The sequence below is a fragment of the Neolamprologus multifasciatus genome, chromosome 12 (assembly GCF_963576455.1).
Source record: "Neolamprologus multifasciatus chromosome 12, fNeoMul1.2, whole genome shotgun sequence".
Classification (NCBI taxonomy): Eukaryota; Metazoa; Chordata; class Actinopteri; order Cichliformes; family Cichlidae; genus Neolamprologus; species Neolamprologus multifasciatus.
In genome coordinates, this window is record NC_140450.1 from 11,520,034 (window position 1) to 11,539,805 (window position 19,772).

The 19,772-nt window shown below is 41.0% G+C and overlaps 2 protein-coding genes across 4 annotated transcripts; both read left to right on the forward strand.

Annotated features, from left to right (window-relative positions):
- The first annotated feature begins 2,762 nt into the window (after positions 1–2,762).
- Positions 2,763–15,803, forward strand: letm2 (leucine zipper-EF-hand containing transmembrane protein 2). Of its 2 annotated transcripts, none has more exons than XM_085179090.1 (11): positions 2,763–3,041; positions 3,489–3,557; positions 5,982–6,522; positions 8,213–8,356; positions 10,639–10,776; positions 10,890–11,093; positions 11,533–11,652; positions 12,198–12,317; positions 12,635–12,733; positions 13,076–13,144; positions 14,424–15,803. In XM_085179090.1, exons 2-11 carry the CDS (start codon positions 3,511–3,513, stop codon positions 14,478–14,480), a joined length of 1,539 nt encoding a protein of 512 aa, XP_085035216.1. In that variant the 5' UTR covers positions 2,763–3,041; positions 3,489–3,510; the 3' UTR covers positions 14,481–15,803. The 2 variants fall into 2 exon arrangements, with proteins under 2 accessions (XP_085035216.1, XP_085035217.1); XM_085179091.1 differs by lacking the exon at positions 2,763–3,041 and adding an exon at positions 3,048–3,250.
- A 113-nt stretch (positions 15,804–15,916) lies between these two features.
- LOC146506529 (uncharacterized) lies at positions 15,917–19,571 on the forward strand. Of its 2 annotated transcripts, XM_085179094.1 has the most exons (3): positions 15,917–16,785; positions 17,539–17,762; positions 17,811–19,571. In XM_085179094.1, the coding sequence occupies exons 2-3, from the start codon at positions 17,549–17,551 to the stop codon at positions 18,947–18,949; spliced, it is 1,353 nt and encodes a 450-aa protein (XP_085035220.1). In that variant the 5' UTR covers positions 15,917–16,785; positions 17,539–17,548; the 3' UTR covers positions 18,950–19,571. The 2 variants fall into 2 exon arrangements, with proteins under 2 accessions (XP_085035220.1, XP_085035219.1); XM_085179093.1 differs by having other exon boundaries at positions 17,539–19,571.
- The last annotated feature ends 201 nt before the right edge of the window (positions 19,572–19,772 follow it).

The window sequence follows — 19,772 nt, forward strand, 5'->3', positions numbered from 1 at the left end:
CAATGTAATTTATTATTGTAATTATTTACCCACAAATACTTAAATATAGGCAAAAACAATATTTTCCCATCTTACATTGTAAGTACACTGTGCTTTTTGGAGGGACTGCTCTATATTATAGAGCAGTTTGACTTTTACATGCTTTATATGGTAAGTAATTTAAAGTTTGGCATAAGCATAACATCCATCATGCATAATAATGAATATTGAATAATAATGTAAAAAAAAAAAAAGAAGATGTAAAAACACAAGATTTAATGTTTAACACAACAGCTGCTACTAAAATATCTGTTGGTTTTTTTTTTTTATTGATTTGTGAATAATCTGTCAAATCTCTAAAGGCTTTTGCAAAGACAATATGTGTGAATTTCAGCTTTCTTATCGTTGAACATTATCTTGTGTATTGATCTGGTCACTGTTTGTCTGCCAGATTGTGCTCTGTCTCCGGTTTCTACCATGCAAATGCTTCCTTAGAAAACTCCAAACTTTTGTGTATGAGAAATCTCTGTCACTTGGAGCAGCAATTTTCAGACTGTGGTTCAATTAAAAACCAGTGTGCTACTTCCACCGATGTTTGTGTAACTAAAATTTCAACCTGGTCTTTGTCATTTCTTATTAATAATAAACATAAAAGATAAAATAATGGTATGTCAGGTGTGAAGTAGAGCATGGCAGAAGAAGTTATAGAACCAGTAAATTAGAAAAACAGTCTGGCTTCTGACCTTCTCTTTTGATGCGTATTTCCCAGAATCTACACAATAGTTTAAGAAATAGAGGTTAAACTGTGAGGGAACTGAAGTTGCCTGAAAACTGATCAATTGCTGCTTTTTTTGTTTTATTTACTGAACTATTTAACACTGACCTGTGAATCATTAAAGCATAAAACAGGCACCAAATACAAATGATAAACCAGTGTTGTGTCTAAACATAACAGAAAATTTAACAAAGAACTCATTTTAAAATATATCTTCAGGCCCTTTGTTAGTAGCAGCTTGATGCAACCCCCCCCCCCCCCATTTCTTTAGCTGAATCTATTAAAAATGCAAAATATAACACAGTTTAACAGATATTTTTGAATCAACATGATTTCAAAATAGCTATTACATAAAAAATTGTAACCCCTCCCCAAAACACCCAGAGGAAACTACACAAGTGTAGGACAAAATAAGGAGTATCTGAGCGACTTCACACAGGGCCTATGGGATGCATCTGATCTATCTTTTGGTTGCTGAAGCCTCATCAGTGATGGTCTTAGTGGAAGAGTCGCTGTCATGAAGGCATTCTCAAAGAAGAGAGAGAAAAGGCTGCGGTTTGACAAATTACACAAGAACTGGACTGAAAATCAGTGGCAATAGATTTTATGAACTGATGATTCCAAAGTTGAAATATGTGATTTAAAACATCATCAATATGTAGCAAAGAGGTCAGGAGAGCAATACAACAGTGAGTGTAAAACACATGCGCTCTGTAAAACAGAAAAGTACGGTCTCATTTTGGTCCACCGTGTAATTCCATCTAGAAAGCATCTGATTAGCAGTGGCTTTATTTTAGCATGAATCAAATACAAAATAATTACTTTTTATTATTTTGTTGTACATATACATTGGAATTGTGGATGCTCCATCCAACTACTGTGCAAGAAATATAAATAGCCCAATGGATAACAAGCACACACTTTAGTAAAACACACAATAAAAGGCAAACAGTCGAACAGTCTGACATAAATATCAAGGATTACTGATCAATGCTTGACACTGTGGCAACAAGGTGTCCCTGAGTGACCAGTGTAAGCGAAAGAAATGACCACTGCAACTAAAAGTTGTTTCAGAGTAATCATGTGAGTAGGCCTGTGCATAACTCCATCATGCATTAGTTAACTTTAAAGCTTGAGGGACAGCTTGTTTGGTGGCTTACTGCAGGTTTAAACACTGACATACCAATGAAGGAGAATCAATCCAGAGTTGATTTGATGTGAGATGGCAAATCGAGTTTTTCTGAATTAACAAGACCTTAAAATTGCAACAAAAAAACAAAAACAAAACTAATTTAATGAGCAGCATTGGCTTGCTTTCCTAGTTTAGTTTTATGTCTAAAAGATGGGATATATTGATGTATTTGTCTAATGAAGATATATTTTAAATGTATCCTCTTATATTCTGAAGACATGTCAGTTCAACTAATCCTGGAGATGTTGGATGCTTGACTCTTTTCCACCTTTGGTCCTTCTTCTTCTTCCTGCTTCATTGCTACACCTGCCTCTTTCTCATTTACACGCATATATTCTTTCTTGCTTCTAATGACTTTCATTCATCTTCTCTCCAGAGAAGACTTCCACCTATCCAGGCTTTCTTGCACCTACTCTCAGTACAGGTTACACTGTTGTCTGCAAACATTATAGTCTACAGAGACATCACAAGAAGGGACCCAGGGCAGATCCCTGATGTAATCCAAGCCCCACCTTGAATTCATCTGCCACTCTTACTGCGCACCTCACCACTGTCTTGCAGATTAGTTACACTGATTACAACACATTCAATATTAAAATCGTTTGACAGCATCAGTATGAAAGTAAAGATTGTTTCATTTCATTGATTTATATGTGCTTTTGTAAATATCATCTAGCATCCATAAATCATAAAAACTGAAAATGAATAAATAGAAGAAAGTTAACACCCTCTTTCACTGAGCAGAAGCTTTTTTTTCCCGCCCACACAGTGAGCCACCCTGCTAGCATAGACGATCTTTGGCGCTTCTCACACAGCCTTTACGCATGTCCGGTGTGACCTTTCAGTGCAGCTGACTGTGACGGCTGCACAAACCCACAAACACTGTCAGTGAAGAAGCTCGAGCCTGTCGCGTCTGAGGGCGCTTTCGACGGAGAAACCCACCGTAAATGGGTTTATCATTACACCGGCCGTTACTTTCGTCGTTCCCTTCTACATCGATTGAGTGCCGTGGATGGATATTATTGTCGTCCCACCGAGAAACCTTACATCGCCCTGTCCGCTACGGCAGCCATAGCTCGGTCATCGACGCTAGAGGTTGGTGGGCTGCCATTTGGTTAGCACCGGCCGGCTAAGCTAACGCAGCTAACCGACTATGTTAGCCGGTTAGCTCACTTTAGCTAAGCGGCTAGCCTAGCGTAGGGCTGTGTTTCTCTGGCGGAAATTTACCAAGGGAATTTACCCCTCCTGGTTTTGGTATCAAATTACGTCCTTTTATTACTGCCTTTAAAAAGAGGCGGAGTAAGGTTTGGGTTCATTTCTTAAGGTCTTCTGTTAGGTTAGATTATTTTTTTAGGGAAACTGGTAGAGTTAAGTCTGTGGTACCTCTCAGATGAGTAGTCACATTAAAACTGTTGTTACATAATATCGGGCTCATTTGATGTCCCGTCGTCTTAATGTTAGTTTTAGCACTACAATAGTTTTCTGTCTCACTTCTGTTCCCATAAGAGTGAACTCTAACCTCGCTGTTTTTCCGTTTAACAGAGTACTGTAATCTGCCCCTACAATGGCAGTCTTTAGTCACCAGGTGCTCCTCGCAGTTACAAGATCAAGGTAAGTCAGTTGGACACGGTTTCTTTGACTTTTGGTACCTAACAGTTTTATTTTTACTTCTGCTCGAATACTTTTGCTTATTGTGTGTAAGCTGGAGCAAACTGTGAGTCGGGGCGTGTTGTTGGGCTCTGCTACAGGTAAACAAAAGAGCACGAGCCAGTGCTGGACAAGGATCGATGCTGATACCGAGTTAAAACGACACATTTAAACCTGGATAATATTTACACTTGCTTGAGAAAACTCTCAAATTAATCAAATTAACTTATAAAAGAGCAAACTGAAAAACCTGAGGACAAACTTTAAAAACTACAGGAGGAAAAAGAAGTATGAGGAAAACAAAAGCGAAAAGTAAGGGAAAGAAACCCCACAACAGAAAAAAATTACTTACGGGCCAAAAATACACAAGGATGCACATATTTATAAGAAAACAATTTTTTTTATATAGTGAAGGAAATATATGCTTCACTTTTTAAGGTTTAGTGGAAAAGTAAAGAACACAAACATTGTTGAGACACCAACAGGACCATCATTAAAGCAGACAGAAAACTCTAAACTCAGGCTAATCTAAAGTAGTTGTCCCCTGGTCTGAATGTGTAGCTACTGTGCAAAACAACAAAAATGCATATGTGCTGTTTCAGTGTAAACGTCAGTGTCACCAAAATAACTTCACGTGTCACTGATAGTCAGTATCAGCGCTCTGCTGCAGTCTGCTGTGTTGCAGGAGAGTGTAGTCATACAGTTATATAGTTAACTACATAACCCATTCTTGATCCAAGAACAGAAAGGGCAGGTCAGTTTGTTTGTAAACTTTTTGTGCGTCCTGCAGGTAAATAGTGTGCATTTAAAAAAATAATTAAATAAATGTAAGAAGATGGGTTGCCACTGTTTCATGTGCGTACATACCAGAGGGGGGATAACATCCTCTTCTAATATTAGCGTCAGATGAACTTTTTCCATAATTCTGAGAATTGTTGGAAGAATAAACTGATTTTGTGTCTGGACTGCAAGAACTCTGAATAAGTTTAGGTCTTAGACGAGAGTTTTAAGGGTCCTTAGATAAGTATGCAGTTGGTTACAGTTCCCATTGTTAACTGAAAAGCACTTGAAGGTCTGTAGTCATCAGGACAGCTTCTCAGGGTGGTTACCCTCAGGCACTCTTTCTGGAGGTACATGGAGGTAAACTGTGACCTCAAACAGTGCTTGACACTTACACAAAAGCCTACAGAAGTGAGAAAAGGCCTCTGCATTCATGTGTGTGTAGTAGCAATGATGGTGTTTGGAGGAGGAAGTTATGTTTCATTACAGAGGTTCATTGTAATGCCAGGGACTGCAGGAAGATTCAGTATCCCTCTGAAAGCGTTACTAACACAATAAGAAATTTTCAGAAACAGTTGAAGGTTTCCTAGAAGGAGCTGAACGAGTGATGTGGTGATTCATCCAAATATTTTTAGAGTGAATGTGAACACAGACATGTGTACAATCCTGCGGGCTGGAAGTAGTTTCTGTTCGGCTGTTATTATTATGGGCGTAATTGCTGTTTAATGACAGCTTTATAGCTGATAAACGATATGTCGTATAAAAGGTAAAGTTTGAGATCACTTCCCCTCGTCCCCCTTACTATACAGAATTGGTTAATAGACTCTTTTAAAAAAAATAAAAATTCCTAAACATTAGCTCTTTTCAAGTTTTCACCAGGGTACCTTGTTGTATGTTGTGACTTCACTATCCTGCTAGTTCAAACCAGACATACTAGATTTAGGATAATTAATAATAGAGAGTCTGTCTGACATGGCAGCTGAATGACGTCAGAGGTTTCCACAAAATTAGCTTGACCTTACTGGTTAACGATAGTCCCACTTTCAAAATAAGAGTCCCGTCTAAGAGCAGTAAAAATGGGTCATTTTGTGGTGTTTGCACAAATTCCTTATTTTTCAGAAATATTTCTTTTCTAGTTTTTATGAGTAAATGTTCCACTTAGAAAACATCTACGTTTAATTCATCACCCACTAACTTAACAAACATCGTTTAAATGTCACAGTGGAGCTTTTAAAGCTTCACCAACAGATGATTGATTTTAGATCTAAACTTTATCTCCTGTGTGGTAGTGCTGTCAGTGTCCACACCACAGTGCAAATAAAATGAGCCTCTTATTGAAATTTGAAACATTCACATATTGTAAAGCTATCCGGTCGGCCCGGTTGGACAATTTGAGTCCACTTCTGGATTGCTGCCTGTATATTTGACTCCCTCCTCTGATTTAAATCCAGAGGAGTTCATTTACAGTAATCTGAACCAGAAGCTATTCTGTGTTTGTATTCAGTAACATAACGTTGTGTTATTGATGGTCTCATCCGTCACTAAAACATACATTTAAGGAGAGTATTGTCTTTCTAAGCAGTTTATTTGTTTTTTCTCTGCCAACAGGGGATCATATTTGTTATCCAAGAGGCACAGCTGCTCCTCCCTGTCTTCCAAAGCCTATCTCCACGTAGTCCCTCCTTGCCACGTCTCCCCTTCGTTCCCACTCAGGTCCTCCCGCTATGGTCACCATCACTGTTTCCGTGGCCACCCCCTTGGTCGTAGCCACAGCTCTGTCCTCCTCACTCGCTCCCTACACAGCTCAGGTGTTTGGCTCCAGGACATAAAGCAGGAGGACACTAAGACTTCACCACCTGTTGCTGCTGCTCACGATGCTTCTTCAGGAGATAAAAAGGACTCTCCAGCTGCTGCGCCTCAGTCCCAACCTCCATCAGCTGCCCCTCCAGCACCAACAGCCGCCGCAGCCACCATCGCTCCGGTTAAGGACAAGGCACTTGTAAAGAAGTCTCTGTATCAGAGGTTCGTGGATGAGTTGAAGCATTACTACAACGGCTTCCGGTTACTTGGCATCGACACCAAGATTGCTGGCAGGATGGTGTGGAGGCTGCTGCATGGACAATTGCTCACACGCAGGGAGAGGAGAAGGGTAAGGGAGCTTAAATGTTGGATTAGTCTGACTAATTTTAGTCTTTGGGGTTTTCAGGATTGTAGCATGAGTTTAGTTTTTGTTTTTTGAAAATGCTTACTTTTAGTTTCCATCTCACAGCTTTGAAGCCATCTTTCCACAGCTCTGTCCTGCATAATTTGCAGGCTGTTGTGTCTATTCTGCTGTATGTGCTGTAATAGGCTGCAGTCTGGGTGCAGCAGTAGTTTGTCTGGTTTCTACTCATTTTCAAACACTCAGCTTGAGAGTCATCCAATCCCCTTCCACCACCACCCTTCTGTTATTTCTGTCCTGTTATTGAGATTCATTTCACACCCAGCTCACTGGCTTTGTGTCAGAAGGAGCTGAGGACGATGGATGTGAGGTTTTACCGTCTTTGTTAAGTGACTCTGATAATCCCGAATGACGTTAAATATAATCTGTGGCATGAAATCCTGCCATTAAATATGTCCCGCTCTGACTGCCGTACCTGCTGTGTGTTAAGGATTGACTGTTTAAACACTAATCCCAGGTGTAGTTGGTGTTTTGGGATTCGGAGAAATATCACGGTCTGTATTTTATCAAGAACCTGTACATGCCTATTTACTCGTAAAGCTGAAGCCATTTAGTGTGCTACAGCTATGAGGCTGAATAAGTGTATATATATTTTTCTTTTAATGGTTGTTTTCACCTAACAGCAGCACTACAGAGGTTTTATACACCTGCAGAATGTCTAAATATATACACAAGTTGTGTTATTTCACAGCTTGTCATGTTATTATACCTCTAATGACCAAACTATTTTAGCAACCAAGAAGGTTCAGTTGTGATCACATATATTATACAGGAATCTATCGATCTATGTATCTTTCTCTCTCTCTATGTATGGATGTGTATTATATATATATATATATATATATATATATATATATATATATATATATATATATATATATATATGCATACTCTATGATAATGGAAATAGCCAGTTTGACTGAGAAGCTGATGGCCGTTTATGTCCCCACAGTGCCAGCAAGTCTACATCAATATTTGACAGAAACTGTCAGTTGGTTTACTTTTCCTGATGAAATGTGTAGCGCTTCAGGTACAGTTATTGTTGGTGAAGCTGGGAAACAGCCATGGTCACACATGTCCTCCATCTTGAACTGCAGCTGGCGGTCCTTATTCTTCCTGGCATAGCAACTCGTGAACTAGTTCTGCTGCATCACCAGCCACAGTTGAGCATGGAAGAGAAAGTAATTGACTAGATAGGACCCATAAATTTGCACCTTATCACAGATGCATGGGCTACGTCCACACGTATGCAGGTATTTTGTTAAAATTCATTTTCTGTGTTTACACAGAAACGATGTCAAAGGTGTGTACCTTTATCTCCTTTTACTTTTGATTTCAGACTGTGTGCTGTATTATCATTTGTGGGCTTTTGATTGGCCAGCATTTCTTCACTGTTATGGTTAAAGTGTACCTCTGGACGTACCCTCAGTCGCTGTCAGACAAATACCATATTGGTGCATCCCTGACAGTTAAACTGTAAACTTTGATCTGTGCTTTTATAGGACCGCTCGTCCATGGCTGCCCCTCTTCTACCTCTCCTGTGGAAGGACCCACAGTCAGCAGCACCACAGCATAAATACTGTTGTCTTACACCCTGCACTGTTTCTGTTTGTTGCAGCTGATGAGGACCTGTGCTGACCTCTTCCGTCTGGTGCCCTTCATGGTGTTTATCATTGTCCCCTTCATGGAGTTCCTTCTTCCTGTCTTCCTCAAACTGTTCCCAGAGATGTTGCCCTCCACCTTTGAGACGGAGTCCAAAAAGGCATGCACACACACATACCCATACACACACTCTGCTGCCTGACTGAACTTATAATAGGGTTCATTGGGATTATATAATCTCTCAGACGGGACTCCACAAGGCTCGCAAAATTTCAAAATCTCTGGTAGCCCTTTGGGCAGGCATTCTTCAGTTTTTGGTAGCCCAAAATAAATTTAAGTAGCCCGAATAAAAAAGAAAGCTATTTTTTTATGTTTTGTTTTCGTTACAATATTATACAATAAAGTATAATATTGTAACGGAAACAAAAGTTAATCAAAAAAATTGTTAAAATACAAATCACAGCAACTGTATAAAAATTACAATCATCAACTCAAATACTTGGTTCAAATTGAACAGAAATTTCTATGAACTTGTAAGAACTGCGTAGAACATGAATCAGTCTGTGTCAGATCCTGAATCTGAAATTTCCACTGAAGTCACGGGTAAGAGGCAAGTGGAACCAAGATCTAGGCCATTTGCTTTTTGAAGTTTGCAAAGACTGATAAATTTTGCCAAAGGTAGTTCACTCTTTGCAATATAGCACGCTGTTCTAAACAGCTTTTTCAGGAGTTCTTGTTGTGCTTGGTTTATTTTTAGTATGTTTTTTTTTCCCAATTGCTGTTTGTTCTGGGAAAGATACTGCAGACTGGGCAATAATGCATTTCTCATGGGTTCTGATGGGGTCTTTCTTAAAATTACTGGTCCCAGTAACAAAGGCGCTTGTCGACTCAGAAATCAAATGAAACTCACAACACACCTGGCAGAACATCATGTTATTTAGCTTGTCATATTCCAGCCATAGAAATTCTTTTGTCCATGAAACCAAAAAAGCTGCGCTTTCTTTTTGCCTCATAGTCTGATTTGTCATAACTTTTCCGTTTTGCGGAAGGCTTTTCTTTGGCTGCCCCTTCTTCACCCCGACCTGTCTTATTTGGCTGAGCAGAACTAAAATACCAGCCTAAATCCTGCTGCTTTTACACACATACTCACATAACGGTCAGCGATTCTTTGCACACTCAACCTCTCACATGTTTAAGCTTGCTGCGAGAGATTTCACTTGTCGCGTTTGAATAGTAAGCTAATCAGTGATAAGACGATGTCAGAGGAATTGGTGCGCAATTAATCGTCACTCACCAATCAGTACTGCTGCTCTCTACACACCGTTCGCGCAATCGCAAAATGAAAGTGAAAGCAAAAAGCAAGCGCAAATTCAAACGCGATTTCAATATGTCACATATTGACAGTGGCTCATCGATGCCAATGACATAATTACTCAGCTACATTGGCGAAAGAATGCAAAAGCATAGACATATATTTTCCTTCCTACGATAGCCCGACGGGCAGGGCTGAGTTAGATTTTGGTAGCCCGACTGGAAAAATCGGTAGCCCGACGTCCCGGGGCTAGCGATTTTGCGAGCCCTGCTCCAGGAAGGCTGCTGACTTGATCTAATCTTGATTATTTACTCTGAGACACGTGTCTGGCATTTATAAGCACAATGTAAACTCTTAAGTGTTTTGTTATGTTTTTTAACATGTTTTAACCTTTGAACTTTTTATGCATTAAGTAGGTGCATCTGTCAACAACTGTAACTATTCCTATGACCTGTTCTGATATCGGTCTGTTTCTTAAACCGCATCATCATTTCTGATGTGTTAAACGCCGTCTTCCCTCACGCACTGAAAGTTTCTGTTGTGTGCGCCCTGTTATCTCTGATCCTGCGTGGTTGTTCTGGAGCACAGCTGAATGAGTCAGAGATATGTTGTCATGCTGCTGGGCAGCTTGGAGGTGTCTGCTCTCTGAAACTTAAAGTTAACAATAATAACGATTAAAGAAAAGAGTAAAACAGCGTTAAAAGCAATGTCAGGGAAAGTCCAAGCCAAATGTAAACTCAACTTACTGTGATATACATTTTATTATTTGCAGTAAGCAAAATGCTGTCAAAGGGAAAATGTGGACTTCCTTTTTATTGAGCTGTAAAAGCTTCTTATCCTAAACATTCTTCCTGATACCTATACTGAAGCATAAATTAGTTTCCCATAAAAAGCTTTATGGTTTCTGTATAATATATATAATGGGTGTTAAATGCAGCTAAACATAATCAATCCGAGACTGTGTTTTGTTTTGTTTCCCCCCCCCCCCCCCCCCCTTCTCAGATGATCTTGTCGCATCACTCTGATCTCTTCCCCAAAATGTTTTCCTCTCTAAACTTTAAGGACATAGTTTCTTTAGCCTCTCTTTGCTTGTTGCCTTGCATTTTTAAACAATTGTCGTCATCCTGCAGGAGGAGAAGCAGAAGAAAGGTCTGGCAGCGAAGCTGGAGCTGGCTAAGTTTCTGCAGGAGACGATCGCTGAGATGGCTCGAAGGAATAAAGCAAAGTCGGACGATGAGGCGCAGCGCTTCTCCACATATGTTCAGGAGGTGAATGACAGCAAACTCGTTGCTCTAACGTTGTTACTGATCCGCAGTCACGTGTTTGAGCGATGACTGAAGAAGCTTTACTATAGTAATGCGTCCGTAACTTTCCATTTCAGGTTCGGGGCACAGGAGAGCAACCCCAAACGAAGGACATTGTCCGCTTCTCCAAGCTGTTTGAGGACGAGCTGACGCTGGAGCACCTGGAGCGCCCCCAGCTGGTGGCTCTGTGCAAACTGTTGGAGCTGCAGCCTATTGGCACCAACAACTTGCTGCGCTTTCAGCTGATGATGAAACTCAGAGCCATCAAGTCGGATGATGAGGTGAGACTGAGCACCGCCACCCCAAAATTCGTTACCACAAGTTTACAGCTGTGACTAAGAGAGATACACAAAGGCTGTAAAACTAAACAACCATTAATCTTCTCGGTTGACATCACAGGCTGGGTTTAATCATCTGCCAGTTATGATCAGATTATCCTTTTCTCTTCTTTCCTGCTTTACTTAGTCTCTGATGTTACTGCACATAAAAATAGTGCATCTTTAACAAGAAGTAAATCTGTAATAAATGCCTCTGACTTGATTTGTTTGACATTAGTTTTACTACAATGTTTCTTTTTAAGGTAGAAAGTTCTGAAACACCAAATATATCCTCTTTTTACTGTGCTGCGTATGTACACAGCTGCTAGACATACGTTGATCAAGCTAAAGAGTAACTTTTCTCATGCTTCAGCTTTTCACTTTCTCTTTCATCCCTTCACAGATGATTGCGGCCGAGGGTGTGGCGGCCATGAGTGTGTCAGAGTTGCAGGCAGCGTGCCGCATTCGTGGGATGAGGTCTCTCGGTCTTACTACAGATCAGCTTCGTGAGCAGATGCAGCAGGTGAGCAGCCGGTTTTTAACTTGTTTTCTTTAAGCGTTCGGTTGGGAGTCGCCCACAGACAACGCTGTTTGAGGTCAGCTGGAGCAAAATGGTTCAGATTTGCTCTTGAAGACAAGTTTATCTTAGAGAAAAATGAGGAGTACTGTAGGACATGATGGCAAGTTATTGGTCCAGTTATTGGATCTGCTTTTCAGCCCGTTGAGACTAATATTAGCAGGTTTGTCAACTTTGCAAAATAAATGCTTACAAATACAGGCATCCAAGAATATAAATGCACTGAATGGGTTTTAAATGGAAAAATAATAAAGGAACATGAGGAAATAACAGAATAAAGTAAATAAAAAAGTTATTGGCGTTTACAACGACACAGATCTAAATTAATGAGACAATCTCACCACCACCGATTTTTCCAGTTCTTCAAGTCAGGATCAGGACGACGTCTGATCCAAATATCAGAGCTATTTAGAAAAAAACCTTTTAATCAAAAGCAAACCTTTTATACCTTTCCAGTAATCTCTTTTAATAAATGTTTTTCTCTCGTCTAGTGGCTGGACCTGCACCTGAATGAGAACGTTCCTCCATCGCTGCTGCTGCTCTCCAGAGCCATGTACCTGACAGACCTCAAACCCAAACCCCACGTCATCCCGCCTGTTCCTAAGATCGAGGTTCGTCCTTTGCAGACAATTTAAAATCTTACAACTTAATTTACTGACCTATCAGTCCAGGCCAGAGAAAGCTGCACAACGCTTAACACTCCAGCTGTTTAAAAACAAAAAACAAAACAGGATCGTCTTTGCTATAAAAACTGTTTTAAATACAACCAAAAGAACAGAGTAGAAAGTAAAAAGCTGGAAATATAAAAACAGGTTTTGAATGTGAAATAGAGCACATCTGCGAAAGAGAACGATAATCAAATTAAACCAGAGCAGTTTATGATTTTAGACGTGTTCTTCTCACCTCATATTTGTTGGTTGGTCTGCAGAAGGTTGGTGTTACTCCAGAGGAAAACCCAGTAGCAAATACAGTCCCAGTCAGCAGCGACAGGTTGGCAGACCCTGCACTCATCATCAAAGACAGACCGGTCAGTGCGCGCCTAACAAAACCAAACACTGAACCCCAACAACACACATGAGCATGAGATCAGATGAACTGTATTTATGACACAGGAAATTGGGCCAAAGCTGCAGGTCTGCAGAGATTTCCTCCTCAAGACCAAAACTTTATTTTCATGCTGGAGGAGCTCTGCTGCCCATTTTCAGGCATACTTGAGTGCATGGATATTTTCTGAGATATAAGGGACAAAATAAATTACTAATCTTCATTTATACCTCCCAACACAGGACATAAAGCCAGTCAGTTGTATCCATTATTATTATCTAATGATATATTTATCATATTTTTCTTATCCTCTATCGACTTTTAGGCAGAGGAAGTGAGAGACAAAGCTCCAGCCGTGTCAGACAAACCTCTGACTCCTGCTGAAGTCCTTCAGGTGAGTGTCCACAGAAACCTGAATGGTTTCCAGTAATTTCTTCCCACTTTGGTCTCATTCATCTGTCACACTGACCTGAACATGCGATTGACGTGCTCTTATGATAAATCTTTTAGGTAATCACTGAAAGCAGAATAAAACATAGACACAGAACAATAAATTAATCCGTGAGGGTTAAAAATATCTGAAAACGACCTGTGACTGTCACACAGTCACATTTATCTTTTAAAGTCAGTCCTCCCAAGATGCGTAAACACATTTTAAGATTCCTTGTAGGGATTTTTTTTCATCTTATTTTTAGCATCTTTCAAACGAGTCTAGTTTCAAATGTTCATGACTGCTATGAGTCCTGGTCGTTTGATTTCTCCTTTGTTGATTTATGTTTTAAAGACGTGAAATCGTTTTTATCTGTCATGATAAATCAGTGAAACATGTTAATGATGCCTTTGCAAACTCTGGGCCTAACAGAGCGCTTTCAGAGCTGATTAGTGGTGAAATATTCACTCCTGGCTGCTGATTCGAGGTGTCCTTTAAGGTCCAGAGAGATTGTACTGTGCTGCAGTTTGTGCACGGTGTGAGTGATGTCAGGTGATGAGCTTTTTCTCTCGCCTTTCAGTTGTGCAGAGCACCGTTTGCTCACCCTGCCCCCCCAGAGTGAGACGGCCAACAGGGAGGTTTACTGTAACATCCTGAGGCAGTCTAAAAATAGCATGAGTGTGGGAAACCATAAGAACATACCTAAGGGGAGATTGGATTTGTGCCTTAAGTTTTTTATTTTAAAGTTTTGACATTTTAGACACTGAAGTTAAAGGCATGCACTGTTATTTGGGTGTATTATTAGGATTTTTTTTGTGCAGATGTTTTAAAAATATCACACAAATCATGGGATCCAAAACAAATACACAAAGATGCAGACATCTTTTACCTCTTTCCTGCAAACACCTTCCGCTCTTTATGGATTGTTAATATATTCACGGCTAGTCTGTAAAAGGCCAAGTCAAGCCACAGGTCTAGGTGTATGGGCTTCTTTATCTACCCACAGCTCATGGCCGTAAATTCTTCAGAATTACATATTCTTCAATGTGTTTGCCGTGCTTTCTCAGTGTCTGGGTGCCATGCTGCAACTCGTTTGACCCAGGCAACAACGTCACTGTGTCCAATGTATTTCTTGGGTCACTGCAGACTTATTAACAGCGTTAAGAAGAAATTTGTTTTGTGTCTTGATACATGTTCAGTAGGAGATGATAATGTTTAAACACTCTTCCAATATTTTCCACAGTCCAAAGCGGCAATAGAAGGAACCCAGAAGAGCAAGATCAGTGCGAACGGCGTGTGAAGATGAGCAGGAGAGCCTGGTGCGAGGGGAGGAATGGACGGGGCTAAAACCCCTTATTCTGTTTTTGAACCAGCATCTCACCCAGGAGTCCTGCCCGCTCTTCATCTTCCTCACTGCAGGTTCGGCGGCTTCACCTCAGCAGCCTCGACCCTCAGCTTTGCGCACCCTGATCTCTGACACTCTTCCAACGTGCTACCGCCACGGCAGTCAGCTGATGGCTGCTGATTCTGTGACCTGAAGTCATTTCCTGGTGAACTGTTTGTGATGGCGATGGTTTCTCCTTTTGTACATTTGTAAATATGCTCATTTTTGTTTTTTTGTTCTGTAACTGAAGCAGCAGCAGCTTTGTACAGTTTGTTATGCGCATACCAGGTTTTATTTGCAGGTGTTTTTAACTCCTGTGCCAGCTGAGAGAGAAGTCAACCCTTTTCTTTTTTCTTTTTTCCCCGCAGTAGCTGCCCCACCTTCGTTAAAGTCAGCTGTAGGCACCAGAAAGATGCTGCCTACATAAAATATAAAAGGTATTAAAATGTCAGAGATTGAGTTGATCTGATGGTGAAACAGCGGGTTTAGACTGGGGGGGTGATGACGACGTGCTGCTGTTAAGTGAAGAGGGGTTCGTTATTAAGTGCGAGCTCACTGGTACAGCCACTGAAAGGACCAGCTATTTCAAGTGTATTATGTTTTAACACTATGATGCTAAAGAGTCTTTAAACGGAAAATGCTTGATGTCCGCTCACGTGGAGAAGCTGTAAGCCTGAAACATGAGATGATTATTTTTTGGTATCGTGGCGGATTTGCCCAAATGTCTAACATCGTTATGCCTCCATATTTACTGTCATCAAAGTTGGAAGGTTTCTCCAGCTTTTTGTGTGTGATGCTTCAAACTCCCTGTAAACATTTAATGCAGAAGCAACTTGTGTGGTGTTTTATTTCTTTTTTTCTTTTTTCTTTTTACCCCACTCGTTGCTGTTTATCCGTAGGCACCTCCTGGAAGTGGATGTCATAACTGAAAGGACATTTTAACTCCAATCATTGCTGGTTAAGACTTGTTTCACTGGTTTTACACATGTGCCTAAGGTTAGAGGGTGATTGTTTGTCATCAGAATATATTATTTTGGTTTTTCAGTCACCTGTTTGAAGCGCCCAGTTGCACCTTTTTCTCTATAGAAGAATGTCTCCTGTTTGCCCCCTTTTCCGTTTGATCCAAATGATTCCTCGACTTATAATCACCAGTGTTGTTACTGATGGGAAAAGCAGACACCTTTTAAATCAGCTCTACATCCTGCGCTGAAGGAGATCAATAAAAAGACTCAAAACTTCCTTTGTCTCTCTTTTGTGCTTCAGTTTTTAATGGATGTGAACTGTTTTTGCAACATTGTGTCATCAGTAACGGATCAGTGCTTTCTAAAGAAGCCTGTGACAAGAACAGATCAGATGAAGCTCAGGAAGTGCAGAGAGCTTAATGCGATTGATGTCAAACAGCTCTTAAAGAAAAAGCTGGAGCTTAAAATCAGAAGTAGAGACTATAGAGGTGTCGGCCAAGGGCTTTGTCTATAGTCACCTGCATTACATTGATGCTGCTGGGCAGCAACATCCAAACAGAGCTGCTCTGAGGCCTTCATCATATGGAGAAACACAGAAAAGGAAAAAGAAGAGAGTGCAACAGCAGCATGGTGTATCAGTCATTTGGCCCTTCATCTGAAACTGTTTTTGGATTTTTTAATATGGACTTCTGTGAAAATGAGTTTAGATCACTCATTCCCAAACTTAAGGATGTCACAAACCAAATGACACTACTGTTCTCCCCCCGCAACACCCTCATGGCCCACCAGGGGGCAGCACCCCACACTTCTAACCCCTGGTTTAGAAATTTGCAGATCTCGTAGTCAAAGGAAATCTAGATTTATGGTTTTGAGAAACATCCCGATTACTTTTCAGTAAATTATAATTTTTAAAAAAAAATCTAAAACCTTTCATCTAATGCCAACATCTGTGGATGGATGACACCAGTGTGAGCTGCTCTACACCTGCGCTGTGAAGGATATCAAAGACATTTTTAAAAGAGTCAGAAAAGTTGTTGTCTTTAGTTTGAGCTTGAGTCAAAGGTTTAAATGAATGTGTTTTCTCTGGGTGGAGATTGACAATGAATGACAGAGTGAGTGTGTAAATGTCTGTGGTGTATTTTGGGAGATGGTGACGGGAAGGGGGTTGAATTTTTTGTCGCCATGGGGACAGGAGGGGCTGACATTTGAAGTTTATCTCATACACACGCAGTGCTGCCGTGGACTCGCTGGAAGCACAGGTCAGTATGTGTGTGCTTTGGGGTGAATCTGTCTTAACCTAAACGTTTTACACGCTATGGTGTCCTCCCGCCTCTTCTCAAAGAGCAAACAGAGCCAACATGATTACAGGCTCGACCTGGTGAGAGACTTTACGTGGACATCAGGTGGTAGATAAGTTTTGTGCACTTCTTGGTTTTCCTTTTGGTGGCGGGGAGCGATTCAAGAAAGAGTTTTGCGTTTTAAAAACAGCTATAAATATGGCTGGCTGCTGAAAGACTGCTCTATTTTAAGCTCGCCAGCTTTAACGGACCTACAGCTTCGTGTTGATAACAGTAGGGCAAGAATGTGTCGTGCAAAAGCATATGACGGTTGTAATTGATGCAATGCACTGATACAGTTACATGCATTTCAAAGATTATTCAGAGGTTTTTCTAACTTCACAGTTAGGGTCGTGCATTTAAAATATTTTAAGGTTTCAGTGAGTTAAATGTTTTTCATTTATATTAAATAATCATAAGACAGCACTGCGCAAGTACGGATCAGTGCTGTTAAAGGCAGAGCTGTGCACATAGATTTACAATAATGTCACTCAACTCTATGGGGGTTTTAGTCACAAAATAGACTGCACACAAAGAAAAGGAGGAGGACTCCAGGTGTGAAAAATGAAAGCTCGTAGAAGTGCCTTAAACCTGTAGTTTAATGGCCTGCAGAAGACAAATTATAATGTTACTCTCATCTTCCTGTTTGCTTTCTTCTCTGACTTCTCTCTGCAGTGGTACAAAGATGAAGCCAACACTTATAGCCATCTTGTGTCTACCTCTTCTCGTCATTCACATTAAACCTTCACTGGCTTCCAAAAGTGGAAAGTTTCCTCAGATAATGAATGCTTTTAAGAAGCCTTCAAAAACAAAACCTAATCTGGACACTAAGTCTAAGACCCAACAGTCCACACACTTCAACCAAGGAGGGTACCCCCAACAACCAAGTAGACCAGGAGGTTACCCCAACACAGGAGGCTACCCTCAACAACCAAGCAGACCAGGAGGATACCCTTACCAAGGAGGTAACCCCAACCAAGGAGGTTACCCTCAACAACCAGGCAGACCAGGAGGATACCCTTACCAAAGTGGGTACCCTAATCAAGGAGGTTACCCTCAACAACCAGGCAGACCAGGAGGATACCCTTACCAAAGTGGGTACCCTAATCAAGGATTCTACCCAGGGTACCCAGGACATCAAGCTGGTGCTTACCCAGCACCGGGCTACCCATACAGGGGCAGTTATGACAGTTACGGGGGTTATCCAGGTGGATACATAAACCACAACCCAAACAACAAAATCCTGAGTCCTCACTATGCCAGCAGCTTTGGGTATGGGGGTTATGGTGCTGGTGGCGGCTCTCCCTTCTCAAACTATGCAAAGTCACAGGGCTTTGTTCCCTCTGATAAATCCAAAGGTTTTGGTCGCAGAGCAGCATTGGCGGCAGCTGGAGGCGCTCTGACAGGAATGGCCCTTGGCTACGGGTTAGGACGGTTCCCCCGTCCTCACTTTCACTTCCACAGCCCCCAGGAGGAGTATTACTACAACTACTACATGTACAGGAAGTATGGTATTATATCTACTGATACAAATGACTTCAGCAGAGATTACGAATACATACAAGTTGACGTAACATTTGATAGTTTCATAAAGTCCTGCATGAATAGAGCAGATCTTCTCCCTGTAAAGAATCAAAAACCAAACCTCAAACCAGCTGTGACTACATCTAAACCCCCCACAGCTGCTACTGTGAACTCCACCATTGCATCAATTACTGCTGCTCTTGGCACTGCCAGCAGTGCCACAAGTAACAGCACCGCAACGAAAAACTCCTCAACCGATTCCCCTTCAACTCCTCACCCTCCGAATAAGTATGTAGACAAACCTGCACCTGCAGCTTCACAGCTTCTTCAAACTGATGATGACGACACAGTGAGCATTGTGGAGATTGGTTACCCAGCACTGATCACACAGGTTAAGCTCAAGAGGTGCATCGAACTTTACATCGTCAATGCTGAAAGAAACTTGAAGAAAAAGACCAAACTTGAAAGCAGCAGTGGGGCGCAAAGACTGCAGACAGACCTGCGAGGGCTTTTCTCTGTCATCACCAGCATCATAGTGATACTGCAAACACAGCTGCACTAAAGCCTTCTTTACACAGAGAAACCTGTGTGACGTGTCGCTCATTTGGTTTTTTTATCTGACCAAATGAGTGTGCGATGAAACACTCACTACCCATATGCAACACTTTCACAGCCCACCAGGGGGCAACATAGCAGACCTTTATAATCACTGGTTTTTGTAAATATTCGCAGACACCAGAAGAATTGTAATCAAACTCTAGATGTTTGGTTTTGAGAAACATCTCAGTGAGTTTGGAGTAAATTATAATAAACAAATGTAAAAGTTTTGGGTCATAAATTGTGCATGAATGACATCAGCCTGAGCTGAACTAGCTGAGTAGAGTATGCTTTAACTAAGATTGTAAATAAGTTAAAGTTTGTAAGCATGTCAGCATGATAGAAGCAGGATGAATCTGAAAACACTAGTGTGAGCTGCAGATGGACTCTCATTGTATTTACTGAAGAAACCTGATTGGTATGAGCCCTAAAGATGATCCATTCTGATCTATTACATAAATGATGGAGTCAAATATGTTTAAAGTCAAAAATTTTCCAAAACCATGCAATGGCCAGATTGGAGTCTTTACTGGGCTAATTCTGGCCTTATGTTTGACACCCTTGCAATAAACAGTAACCTCATGTGATTGAAGTTGCACCTTTGTCCTCTGTAGTTTCCTCTCCTCTTCTGTTTGATTTAAATGAATCCACAGCCTTTATGATGAATTTTTACTTCAGGTCAGCTGGGATAAGTGATCGATGGAGAGAATTTCGACTGCAGTCACAGAAATGCTACACAGGAGGAAACAGGCAGTACTAGACCACAAGAGCAAAACATAAGAAAATAA

What these genes read in the sequence shown, in the direction of transcription:
- letm2 (XM_085179090.1), top strand. Translation starts at nt 3,511, where the DNA reads ATGGCAGTCTTTAGTCACCAGGTGCTCCTCGCAGTTACAAGATCAAG. An exon ending in CACGCAGGGAGAGGAGAAGG is followed by an intron (nt 6,523 to 8,212) that starts GTAAGGGAGCTT and finishes TGTTTGTTGCAG; the next exon opens with CTGATGAGGACCTGTGCTGA. An exon ending in CGCCTGTTCCTAAGATCGAG is followed by an intron (nt 12,318 to 12,634) that starts GTTCGTCCTTTG and finishes GTTGGTCTGCAG; the next exon opens with AAGGTTGGTGTTACTCCAGA.
- LOC146506529 (XM_085179093.1), top strand. Translation starts at nt 17,549, where the DNA reads ATGAAGCCAACACTTATAGCCATCTTGTGTCTACCTCTTCTCGTCATT.